Source organism: Cucumis melo, chromosome 2 (genome assembly GCF_025177605.1).
Source record: "Cucumis melo cultivar AY chromosome 2, USDA_Cmelo_AY_1.0, whole genome shotgun sequence".
Classification (NCBI taxonomy): domain Eukaryota; kingdom Viridiplantae; phylum Streptophyta; class Magnoliopsida; order Cucurbitales; family Cucurbitaceae; genus Cucumis; species Cucumis melo.
The window spans coordinates 25,429,072-25,442,353 of record NC_066858.1 but is presented as its reverse complement, the minus strand read 5'-3'; the positions used below and the strand labels follow the sequence as shown (position 1 = coordinate 25,442,353).

Sequence of the window (13,282 nt, the reverse complement as noted above, 5' to 3'; positions counted from 1 at the left end):
CTTTTTGAGGAGACACTTATTCAGTGGCACAGACGTACGGTTCAAATTGCATGGTTGAAGCTCGAGTAAACACATCACAACTGTACATGAGGTGGGCTACGGGCCCATTTGAAGGCCCGCCCCCCGTTTCAACTCTATCACTTTTTTATTTTGACGAAGACAAATTTATTCTTATTTTTAAAAAAAGAACACTTTATTAAAATTTGTTAAATAATCATTATAATTTTCATGTAAATAAATACAAAACAAAATTTATCAAAAAAATCAACCATAAACTATAATTTAAACTAAATTTAAGTGTCATTGAAAGAATAAAAACTAAATTGAACATTTGAAACAAAGAATTTTTTTTTTTTTTTGTACAATTTAACCTTCAACTTTGAAAATAAAGATCATTAGTTCTATGTCTACAATTTAGACTGATGAGAAAGGAATTTTAATAATTGTAACATCATTATTTCTTTATCGTTAGCAAGTACATAAATAGAATCAGATAAATAAACCTACAAAATTAAAATTTAAATTAAAAAATGATAATAACATTAAAAAATTGAGAGTGAGAATTAATAACAAACATTTTCCTCTTGCCTTTCTTTTTCTCATTTCCATTTTCAAATTTACAGTTGCCAACCCAAAACCCCCTCTGATTCTTCAACCTCTAACTCTCTAAGGCCTTCTCAGCACTTCACTAATATCAGATGTACGAGTATGAGCTGATCTGAGACAATCTTTCTATAAATAAATTGTACGTTTCTTCACGGTCAAGCATACTAATTCGAACGTATTTCGAGCCAACACCAAAATGTTTTCCACTTCGTGTGAGGATCTTATGGCGTCGGAGGAAGTTTTCACAATCATCAATGTCGTCACGGTCGCATTTTAACCATGCGAAAGCTGCAAGAATGAAGCAAAATAAACAGTCAAATTATCTAAGATTGCACAAGCATAAGGGGGAAAAAGATGTATCCAGAGATTTTTGTTGTTCTTGCCAGGTTGAGTTCCCAAGGTGTTGTCAAAGAAGTTGCAATGTGCAGGAGAAAAATTAGGTAAACTAAATATGCCACTACGTTTCACTGCCTCCTTTAGCAGCCTCCACCGCTCGGCCATGAGGGTGTGGCTGAAAAGGAAGAAGGATTCCGCATACTCCGAACCACCGGCCTGTTCACAACTGCTGGATACTACTTCAAGAACTTTGGCAGCCCGAAGCTGTGAGTCTTTAGACACACCAATGGTGTTCAGCTCTATGAATTTGATCATTCTCTTTGCAACTTCAACATCCTTCACAAGAGCCCACCTGAAATTTGGAAGAACAACGGCATTAGAATATGTAGACAACTTCGTTCAAATAGTCACAAAACGGTTCTTAGCTAACTAACCCAATGCGCAACCCAGCATGGCCAGTACATTTTGACACGGTGAACAACGACAAGTCATTGTCAGCCGGGGTGGATATTGGGGTATATTGTGGCCAATAATAAGCAAGGTCATGGACCAATATACCACCAGTTCGGTTCACCACGCCATGTCGAACGAAGCCATCAGGATTGTTGGGAGAGGTGACCAATTCAATGTAAGGCTCGTCCTTGTCAAATACCTTTGCATCGCCAGACCATTTGTGGAGCCCCGACTTAACGCAGTCGGTCATCAAAGGGTAAGACTGCAATTCATTTGAATTAGGTTCAGTCAATCATTTTCTAAAATTCATAGCAGTTAAAGATAACAGAAACAATTTTACAATTCCCACACGAAAGCAATGTGTTATCAATTTTCATATCGGTCAAAGGCTATGTGAAAGACCTAACTAACTAACTGTGCCACTTTAATCAAAGGAACATGTTTTAATTCCTCGACATTGCAAATAAATACATATAAGTTCCTGTTCCTCAGTCCTCCCATCATTAAAGAAGATTTCAGACAATGCATGTGGAGCAACTATTCAAAATGAAAAAATGAGCCTCCAAAAGGGAATAAACAAATAGAGGAAACCGGTGTTGACTTTATCAGATTCTAAATTAAACTATAATTTGTTGGAACAATGTGTAAAATACAGAAACAAGGCAACAAACAGAATCAAACAAAACCATGTGTCCTATCATGAATCTTACCGAGTAGTATGGGGCTGCAGAAACCACGCTGATCGGGTTCGACGAATCTAGTGGGGACAAGGCATAGAGCGCAGCTAAGAGAAGTTGAGATGATCCCGTCCCAACAACAATGTGCCGCCCTTTGGTAACGGCGTTACCGACCACCTTATGTATCCTGACAATTTGCTTGGCCAATTCAGGCTCCATGAACCAACAAAGGTTTGTAACATCAGAAAAATAGCTCATTGATTGCCATCCAGGGATCACTATTGTAGTCTTGTCCCCCATTGGCTTCCAATATTGCTCATACATTGTTGGGTCACCACTGCATTAAAACCGTTATATAAATCAACATCAAATTTTCAAATTAAGGACAACGACCTCAGATTCCCAGAAGGCCAGAATCTTCAAGAAATCTATCAAGAGTAAGCATTAAACATAAACACAGAGAGGGAAAAAGATTCACAAACAGTATGGAAAGGGGAACAGAATGGAGGAATCCTCACTTTTACTGGTTGTGCAACAGATCAATCATGAATATGATGTCAATGAAGTGGAGGGAAGTAAATATCTAGTTAGGCACCCACAAAGTGGGAGGAACAAGATTCTAGATCCAGACAATTCTAATTTCTCTCAATGGATCTAAAGGTGGGTTTGGTTTCCCAAGGCAAAAAAAATACAAGAATAACGTTTTTTACTTTTCTTCAGTGTTCATTATTTACTTTGTTCTTAATGGGCGGCCAAAAGTTATAGAGTGTTTCAAAGTGATTTTAGGCAACCCACGTAGCTCTTCATCGCTTGAAGAAAGTCAAAAGCATAAAATGGTGTTGCATGCAATGTGGAATGCGCCACATGGTTCCCGCAAAAATAAGAATCTTCTTTCTTTCTCATCATTCTTGAACAAGAGTAGTCCACACCACTACCTTTTTAAATATCATAAGAAGCTTTAATGTTCTCTTTTGAGTTTGCTTTTTCAAGTCAAACTTGGAGTTGTAAATGCGATCAAAGAATATTATACTGCAATAGAGTTACTTTGAGGTATGTTGTCCCTAACCCTCTATATCCTTTTGCTTTATGAGTGAATACCCATTTGAGCTAATAAATTCATATCAATACTGATTTTTCAATGTCTACTCAAGATCTCAAAGACTTCTACCTCACTAGCTTAAATGGAAAAAATAAGAAGAATAAAAAGTTCTTTCAGTCAAAAAGACAAACACATAAGGGCATTTCTTGGGGTCAACTTCAAATCACCACCATTATTCATGGTGCATGTTCTAACTTAATCCAACAATTTGAATAATATTTTCCTCACCAAACATACGTACTCCCCCGTAAACACGTCACATTGAAGCAACTTTAACTCTACAGAGTATTATAACAGTAAAAAGCACAAGTCTCAAAGTAAAAAGAACAAAAAGGGGCAAGAGTAGTTTCTATTATAACTTTCTAATTCTTACCCTCGAAAGTCTCAAATCCAAAACAAAAGAGCGAGGAGCTGTCTCTGTCGCTGTCTTCCTTTTGCAGCAAAAAACAGCAACAAAAGGAGGTTGGATCTTCTTTCAAAAACCGCTTTCTAGAGAAAATTCCAATAACTAAGCCACCTCGTTTTAATTTATTTGGAGGACTAACATGTTTGTGTTCTACCATCAAATAAAATTTTGTTTTTATTTTTCCAAAATATTACTGACATTCCACACAGGGTTTTGGCTTTGACACCCCCAAAGCAAAGTCCACACCTAAAGAAGCTAGAAAAAAGCTACTTATACAACGAAATTACCCACTTACCCTTTCTCATAAGAGGGAAAAAAAAAGTCAAATTGCAAAAACAGTTTTCAACAGGAATGACTTGTTCTCAGTGTGAGTAATGATCTGCTCTTCAAAAAGATGGAAAACAATAACCTTTCTACGTCACTATTGCTTATTATACAGTATATCATATTAGAAATGATCATTTCTCTCGTAACCTGATAGTGTATATAGCCATTTTAGGAACAAGTAATTAGTATACTTTCCTATCTATATAGAAAAAGAAAAGAACCAAATGGATTAAGAATGAATGAGAGAACTTACTGGTCAAGATTAATGACTCTTTCGGTAGCAAGAGGCGTTTGAGTTTCAGGAGCAGCCGCTGATGGAGATGACAGAGAAGGTAAGGACAAAAATGTCATTTTGGCAACTTTAGCCCCTTTCTCGACCGCTATTGAAGCTCCACTATGGAGGTTCTCATTCTGATTTACAGCTTTTAAAATCAAACTCACATTCAAAGCTAGAGACAGTACGAAGAAATTCCTCAGTGAAACCACACCCATTGGTTTTCTTAAAAAAAACAGAGTATTGAAAAAGAAGAAACAGAGCAAAGAAGAAGAAGGAATCGGTGTGAATGAGAAATATTAATGAAGGGAAAAGGGAAAAGGGAGAATATATAGCAAAAGAGGAAGATAAAAAAAAAAAATAAGAAAGTGCCAAAACGCCAAATGGATTGTAGATTTATACAAGGGATTTAAGTTTTCAAGGCATGCAGAATCCAGAAATTATGAACATTTTCTTCTCTTGCACATTCAATGAAGTAATCATCACTAAAATGTAGTTGAATATTGAAGTTTTTTGGACTTTAAATAACAGTTTCGAAAACAAACCATACCGGTTCTTCTGAACTCGTTAAAGTTCAAATTTTGAAATCAGCTTTCGCCATTTTGAACAAACTTTTCCCAAAAATAGAATGACGAAAATGATTTGCTTAAACCGAAAGCCGAAATGGGTATTACAGTTTAGTCGCCATTTTTTAAGCTTCAAAGGAATAGAAGTAAAGAGAGAGAAGTGAGAAAGCGAAATTGGAAAAACAGAATCAAAAAGGATGAAGAGCAATCTGTAAAACACATCCGACAAAAGAATTTTCTTTTTCTTTCTTTCTCAAGAATCAAAAAATCCCGCCACGATTTTCCGGGAAAATGTGCAAACTCTCACTGTTCCATATTCATATACAAAGGAAAAGAATACACGTTCATATATATATATATATATATATATATAGACACTCCACCACATTGAATAAGACCATGTTTGGGTGTAGCTTTATGTTGCACTAAATTATATCAAAACATTTGAATTTCAAACCTTAATGTAAAATTTTCTATTAGAATTAGATGCCAATTTCACATGATCTTAAAATAGGAACAAAACCATAACAAATTTAGTAAAGTTGGAGAAGTAAATTAATAGAAAATTGAGGGTATATGAATTTAAATTATATTAGATTGTTACAATAATGAAAGTTTAGAAAGTGATTCAGAAAGATTATATATTTCACTCATTCGGTAAAAGAAATTTAAGGATACAAAAGTGATTGACACGTGTTGAGTGTAAAAGGAATACACCTAAACCTTTTCCTATTATACGGAGAAATCATAACTACCGAAAATCAAAATAGGTTAACGAAAAAAGCTGCTCAATATTGTGTAAAAGAAACGGCTCTCTAACAGAACCTGCAATATAAGATCTAATTTTGGTCATTAAAGCTTTTTCGTTTTCATTCTTTATTCCAATTTTAGTCCCTACACTAAACCTTAAATTTTGTTTATTAAATTATTTTAAAAAAATGGTTGGATAATAACTACGAATTTTTATATTTACAAAATACAACAAAATATTTATATCTAAATCTAAGTCTATGAACTACCAAAAATATGATTAAACAAGTTTCAAAGTGAAGGACTAAAATGAAGAATTAAACTTTTAAGTAGAACATAGTTAGTGGAATAAAAGTATCCAACTTCTAACTTTCAAGTAGTAATATTGACAATTTTGTACTCGCAAATCGGTGATGAGGAAATTAAAGAAATTTAATAATAATATCATTGTTAATTTATTAATTAATTTCAGTAATATGCATTTCACCTAATGTTACCACTTAAAAACTTTTAATTTAGGTAATTGTCCATTTAGTTTCTCCTAAGTAGACACGCACGATAATAAAAATTTTAAACCGAACACTAACTAGTGGAATTACTAATATATATATATATATTAAAGAGATGTCATTGTACTTTATGTTGATAATACAAATATTATATTGGACAATTTCTTAATAATGGACTAAATTTAAATTCTATTAAAAGTACAACTAGTATATCGAACTCTCGAGAAGATGATTACACATCAACTACCACTAATTTAAGCTCACTTTTAACATCAATAAAACATCGTCACTGCATCGTATTTTTTCTCAATAGCAAGAATGAAAATAGAGAACAGAGCAATAAACCTACAAAGTTTTTCTAAAAAATAATATTATTATTATTATAATAAATTGAGATCTTGCATCCATAATCAATAACAAATACTTCCCTTTTTCTCATTTTCATATTGAAATTTACATTTGCAAGCCCAAAAACCCCCTCTGCTTCTTTCAACCTCTAATGCCATCACAGCCCCTTTACCAATATCAGATGTCATGACCTGATCTGAGACAGTCTTTCTATAAATAAATTGTAGGTTTGTTCACGATCCAACATGCTAATTCGAACATATTTTGAGCCAACGCCGAAATGCTTTCCGCCACGTGTGAGAATCTTGTGGCCTCGGAGAAAGCTCTCGCAATCTTCAACGTTGTCTTTATCACATTTTAACCACGCGAATGCTGCAAGAATAATGGAACAAAACACACGTTCAATAATCTAAGATTGCACAACTTTAAGGAAAAAATAAACCATGTATACAAAGATTTTGTTGTTCTTGCCAGGTTGAGTTCCCAAGTTGTTGTCAAAGAAGTTGCAATGTGCAGGAGAAAAATTAGGCAAACTAAATAGGCCGCTGCGCTTCACTGCCTCCCTTAGCAGCCTCCATCGCTCGGTCATGACGGTGTGGCTGAAATGGAAGAAGGATTCCGTATACTCCGAACCACCGGCTTGTTCACAACTGTCAGATACTACTTCGAGAACTTTGGCAGCTCGAAGCTGCGAGTCTTTAGACACACCAATCGTATTCAGCTCTATGAATTTGATCATTCTCTTTGCAACTTCAACATCCTTCACAAGAGCCCACCTGAAATTTGGAAGAATAATGACATTAGAATTTGAAGATGACTTCATACGCATAGTCATGAAACGGTTCGTAGCTAACTAACCCAATACGCAACCCAGCATGACCAGTACTTTTTGACACGGTGAAAAGTGACAAGTCGTTGTCAGCCGGGGTGGATATTGGCGTATATTGTGGCCAATAATAAGCAAGGTCGTGGACCAATATACCACCAGTTCGGTTCACCATGGGATGTCGAACAAAGCCATCAGGATTGTTGGGGGAGGTGACCAATTCAATGTAAGGCTCATCCTTGTCAAATATCTTCGCATCACCGGCCCATTTGTGGATCCCCGACTTAACACAATCGGTCATTAAAGGGTAAGACTGCAATTCATTTGATTAGGTTCAGTCAATCATTTTCTAACATTCATATCAGTTCAAGATAACAGAAACATTTTACAATTCCTACAAGAAAGCAATGTGTTATTGCTTTGGATCGGTCAAAGGCTAAGTGAAAGACCTAATTAACTGTTATACAACTATGAATTTTTCCAGACTGTGCCACTTTAATCAAAGGAACATGTTTTAATTCCTCGACATTGCAAATAAATACATATAAGTTCCTGTTCCTCAGTCCTCCCATCATTAAAGAAGATTTCAGACAATGCATGTGGTACAACTATTCAGAATAAAGAATGAACCTCCAAAACAGAATAAACAAATAAAAGAAACCGCTATTGACTTTATAAGATTCTAGATTAAACTATAATTTGTTGAACAAGAAGCAAGGCAACAAACAGAATCAAACAGAACCATGTGTCCTATTCAATTAATCTCACCGAGTAGTACGGGGCTGCAGAGACCACGCTGATTGGGTTCGAAGAATCTTGTGGGGACAACGCATAGAGGGCAGCTAAGAGAAGTTGAGATGATCCCGTCCCAACAACAATGTGCCTCCCCTCAGTCACGGCGTTACCGACCACCTTATGTATCCTGACAATTTGCTTGGCAAATTCAGGCTCCATGAACCAACAAAGGTTCGTAACATCAGAAAAATAGCTCATTGATTGCCATCCAGGGATAACTATTGTAGTCTTGTCCCCCATTGGCTTCCAATATTGCTCATACATTGTCGGATCACCACTGCATTAAAACCATTATATAAACCAACATCAAACTTTCAAATTAGAGACAACCATCTCAGATTCCCAGAAGCCTAGATCTTGAAGAAATCAATCGAATTAAGCATTAATTTTCAGATTCTGTTTCCTAAAACCTCATTATTAAAAATATGAACACCCGTCAGACTGTCATAATACTTTAGAATCTACTATCTAGCGCTATGAACAACCAAGTACGTAGTTTCACTATTTATATTATTTACACTATTGATGATTTTTTTTTTCAAAAGTTTAGAAAAGTGCCATATAAAATCTCTAACCCTACAAAAGCATCCGACTAAATGTTGTCTCTAATAATAAACTGTGTTCTCCCTTTGCCCCATGACAGCAGGTATCAGTGTAACCACATAAATCTCTGTGTCGATTCTAATTGTCAATTTCTTAACAAAGAGAGAGAAGAAAAATAAATCTGACAAACAGTATGGAAGAGGGGACAGAATGGAGGGACCCTTACTTTTACTGGTTGTGCAACAGATCAATCATGAATATGATGTCAATGAAGTGGAGGGAAGTTAAAATCTAGTTGGGGACCCACAAAGTGGAGGAACAAGATTCTAGATCCTAATTTCTTTCAATTGATCTAAAGGTGGGTTTTGTTTCCAAAGACCAAAAAAGAAAAAAAAAAAAAAAAAAAACTTCTCTTTTTCTTTTTCACGGTGTTCATTGTTTACCTTTTTCTTAATGGGCGGCCAAAAGTTAGTGAGTTTCAAAGTGATTTTAGGCAACCCACGTAGCTCTTTATACCTTGAAGAAGGTCAAAAGCATAAAATAGTGTTGGTGTTGGTGTTGCATGCAATGTGGAATATGCCACGTGGTTCCCACAATAACAAGAATCTTCTTCTTCTCATCATTCCTTTTCGTAAAGTTTCATCTTAAAACTAATTGAAAATAAGATTAGTCCAACGTTTGCTATATAAGTTTAGCATTCTTTGATCGGACTCTATTTTAGGAATGTGACCCAAGTCCCATCGAGCTTAAGGTTTCTATCCAAAGTGTACAATTCATATATATATCATATGGAGATATCTAGAAGTTTGTTATCCCTAAAGGGGGTGTTTAAGGTAATGTGTGGGGTTGTGAAGTCTGGGCACTTGTGAACTTTTGGGGCTAATAGAGTAAGAGATTAATAAGTAGAGTTACAACTACACACTTCCTAACTCCCTACTTCCGAACTCCTTGGTCCAAACACGCATTAGCACTCCATATCTTTCTGCTTTTTAAGTAAATGCTCATTTAGGCTTCATGGCTATGACACTAGACTATACTAGATAAATGTAGAGTTATATCTCAAAAATAATTGGATGTCTCCTCAAGATCCACAACACTTGCATCTTATTTGCTTAAATAGGAAAAGAATAAGATTAAAAAAGTACTTTCAGTCAAAAAGAGAAACACCATGATAACATTTTTTGGAGTCAACTTCAAATCACCACCGTCCATGGTGCATTTTCTAACTTAATCCAACAATTTGAATAATATTTTTCTCATCAAACACATGTACTCCCCCACTAAATGGACCGTTCATCCCCCATAGTTTTTATAAGACAATCCCATTGTGAAACTTATTAACAACATAACTTTGCTTTTAGTTTAACCCTAAAAGAGCTCATTGGTAGATAATCAAAGTGGAACTACGGTCACATTTACAACATTAGCAACTTTTTCTTGATAGTATGGGCGAGCATCGGTTGGTTAGAGTTGATTTTCTAACCAAACTAACTATACTCGGTTTATCAAATGTGCAAGCCAACTCCGACAATGAAGGAGTATGGTCAATCTAAGCCTTTGAAAATTTTAAAAAATATTGTCGGTTGACCAAACCTTCCCTTATCGTCGACCGACCAACCTTTGATTTGGTCAACTCAATCTATTATGCTCACCACTACTCTCAACCATAACAGTAAAACAGTACAAATCTCGAAGTAAAAAGAACAAAAAGGGAAAGAGTAGTTTCCATTCCAACTTTAAAAGTCTTACCCTCGAAAGTCTCAAAACCAAAACAAAAGAGCGTGGAGCTGTCTATGTCTTGGTTTTGCAGCAAAAACAGCAACAAAACGGCATGGATCTTCCTTCCAAAACCACTTAATTCCAACAGCTAGGCAGCCTCTTTTTAAACCCCAAGTACTTCAAACAAACACGCCTTCACAAATTTTCTTATTTTTATTTCTTTAGACAACATGTTTGTGTACCATTAAATAAAAATATACATACTTTTATTTTTCCAAAATATCACTGACATCCCACACAGGTTTTTGGCTTTGACAACCCCAAAGCAAAGTCCACACCTAAAAAGCTGGAAAAAGCTACTTATACAACAAAATTACCATCCTACCCTTTTCCCATTAGGAAAAAAAAAAGTCAAATTCCAAACATCATCCTTTGGGGTATGAAAAACTATCATAAAGTATGGTGCACTCTCAAACTTATACTAGTCTTAAATTTTGACTTGTAGAAACTTAATGACACAAAAAGAAAATAGCAGTATAGAGGATTGGATTAATTTTGGTTAAGGTTGATGAAAAACAGAAACAACATCAAATTTCAACTAGATTAACTTTCATCTGTCTGTATTGAAAAAAACAAAAAAAAGGAATCAAATAGATTAAGAATGAATCAGAGAACTTACTGGTCAAGATTAACGACTCTTTCTCTACCAAGAGGAGTTTGGGTTTCAGGAGCAGCTGCTGATGGAGATGACAGAGATGGGAAGGACAAAAATGTCATTTGAGCTACTTTAGCCCCTTTCTCGACCGCCATTAAAGCTCCACTATGGAGCTTCTCATTCTGATTTATAGCTCTTAAAATCAAACTCACATTCAAAGCTAAAGACAGGACGAAGAAATTCCTCAATGAAACCAAACCCATTGTTTTTCTTAAAAAAAACAGAGTATTGAAAAAGAAGAAACAGAGCAAAGAAGAAGAAGGAACCGATGTGAATGAGAAATAATGAAGGGAAAAGGGAGAATTTATAGCAAAAGAAGGAGATTGAAATGAAATCAAAAATAAGGAAGTGCCAAAACGCCAAATGGATTGTACGATTTATACAAGGGATTTAAGTTTTCAAGGCATGCAGAACCCAGAAATTATAAGCGTTTTCTTCTCTTGTACATTTAATGAAGTAATCATGACTAAAAGTTAAGCTGGATTTTGAAAAATTTTGGACTTCAGATTACACTTCCTCAAAAGTTCCATAACCGTTTTGAATTCCTAAAAGCTTTTTAAGGGGTTTTCTCAAATTTTTGAAAAACCAGCTTTCTTCTCTTTAAACAAAATTTTCAAAATGATTTGCTTAAATGGAAAGTCGAAATGCAAGTTAGAGAGAAGTGAAAATTGAAAACAAAAAAGAACAAAATAAACCCACCAAAACAAAATCAAATATTACAGAGTTTGGACGCCATTTTTGGAGCTTCAAAGGAAGAGAAGGGAAGAAAGAGAGGCGATGACTGACTGATGAGGCAAGATTGGAAAAACAGAATCGAAAAGGAAGAACCGTCTTGAAAAGAAATCCGACAAGAGAATTTTTTCTTTTTTCTCCTTTTTTCTCAAGAATCAAGAAATCCCACCACGATTTTCCGGGAAAATTTTGAGGACTTTCGATGCTGGATCTTGGAAAGTAAAATCTTCTCCAACTTCAAAACTGTTAAGATTCACTGTTTGATAATTCATATGCAAAGGATACACGTTGGTATATACACGCACATTAGAGAGACAAATCATAACCACATGAAAATCAAAATGGGTTAAGGAAAAAAGCTGCTCCCTTGCTGCCACTACATGCTCTGCATTATTTTTCGGGCTTTCCTCTGCTTTTTATTGTTCCTTCATTGTATTATAAGCATTTTCCACTTTCGAAACAATAGTCTTTGATTATTATATAGTTAGAGATATGATCCTTTGTATTTTAGATTTTTATTATTTTAGTAATAAATATAAAATAGTAAAAGTTATACAAAATAATCTTTAGTGCAGTAAACATGGGTTTAGAAATACCATTGGTCGAGGTCCCTTTTTTTAATAAAGTGTCAAATTAATCTCAATATCGACGAGGAAGGATGGGTTGTTTTGTCGAATTGGTTTAACACTTCAAAATACCTTTTGTAAATTCTTGATTTAAAACTTTTCAAAATCGACCCATCTTGTTTTTCGACCAATCGACTTTAATTTAGTAAAGTGTTAAATTGACCTCAAAATCGATCGGTCGGTCGATTTTTTATTAGGTCGGTCGGATCGTCTTGACACTTAAAAATACTTTTTGAATATTATTGATTTAAAACTTTTCAAAATCGACCCCTCTTGTTTTTCAGTCGAACTTGGTTCACTCGATTTTTCTATATATCATGTCCAACTATTTTAGAAGTACAACATAGTATTCAAAAATTAGGTATTATAGTTTTAGAATAGTCTGGACTTTTTTTTCTTTTCTTTTAACAATTGGGATGAACTCGTGCATCTATCTATGTTTTGTCATTATTTGACTTCACTATCTTATATTATAAACTAAGATTCGATATAATTAGAATTATTTTTTTACAACAACCTTATATACAATTTCATATAATTAGAATTATTTTTTTTTACAACAACCTTATATTTGTCCTTTCTTTTTTAGAAATATATTGTTCTTGAATTTAATTCCATACATAGTTGACATTTAAGTTTTATTTGAATTTAAAAATTTTTTAAATTTATATTTCTTACTTTAATTTTAATACTTTCTTTTTTGTCTTTAGTGGTAATATGATTATATTTTGTGGATTACGATCAAATTTTCTAATTTGATAAGACTCAAAATTCATAAGTTTATTTTAAATATTTTTTTAATTTAAGAAAAAAAAACATTAAGGTGATGTTGTTGGAAATATATTGGAAAAAAGATAGGTAGGTTTTACTTATTTAAACAGGAAATTGCATGAGGTAGATTTAAAAATTTTACTTGTGTCATTATTTTTTAAATATAGCATATATGGAAAAAAGTAATAATTCAAATTGCTAATA

General features: G+C 34.2%; 2 protein-coding genes across 2 annotated transcripts; both read right to left on the bottom strand.

Annotated features, from left to right (window-relative positions):
* Window positions 1–563: 563 nt before the first annotated feature.
* LOC103502385 (tryptophan aminotransferase-related protein 2-like) lies at window positions 564–4,426 on the bottom strand. The gene is made up of 5 exons (XM_008466308.3): window positions 4,158–4,426; window positions 2,106–2,409; window positions 1,377–1,657; window positions 990–1,294; window positions 564–894 (listed from the first exon to the last, which is right to left on the bottom strand). Exons 1-5 carry the CDS (start codon window positions 4,394–4,396, stop codon window positions 695–697), a joined length of 1,329 nt encoding a protein of 442 aa, XP_008464530.2. The 5' UTR covers window positions 4,397–4,426; the 3' UTR covers window positions 564–694.
* A 1,930-nt stretch (window positions 4,427–6,356) lies between these two features.
* LOC103502384 (tryptophan aminotransferase-related protein 2-like) lies at window positions 6,357–12,131 on the bottom strand. The gene is made up of 5 exons (XM_008466307.3): window positions 10,914–12,131; window positions 7,946–8,249; window positions 7,210–7,490; window positions 6,823–7,127; window positions 6,357–6,723 (listed from the first exon to the last, which is right to left on the bottom strand). Exons 1-5 carry the CDS (start codon window positions 11,150–11,152, stop codon window positions 6,536–6,538), a joined length of 1,317 nt encoding a protein of 438 aa, XP_008464529.2. The 5' UTR covers window positions 11,153–12,131; the 3' UTR covers window positions 6,357–6,535.
* Window positions 12,132–13,282: the final 1,151 nt, after the last annotated feature.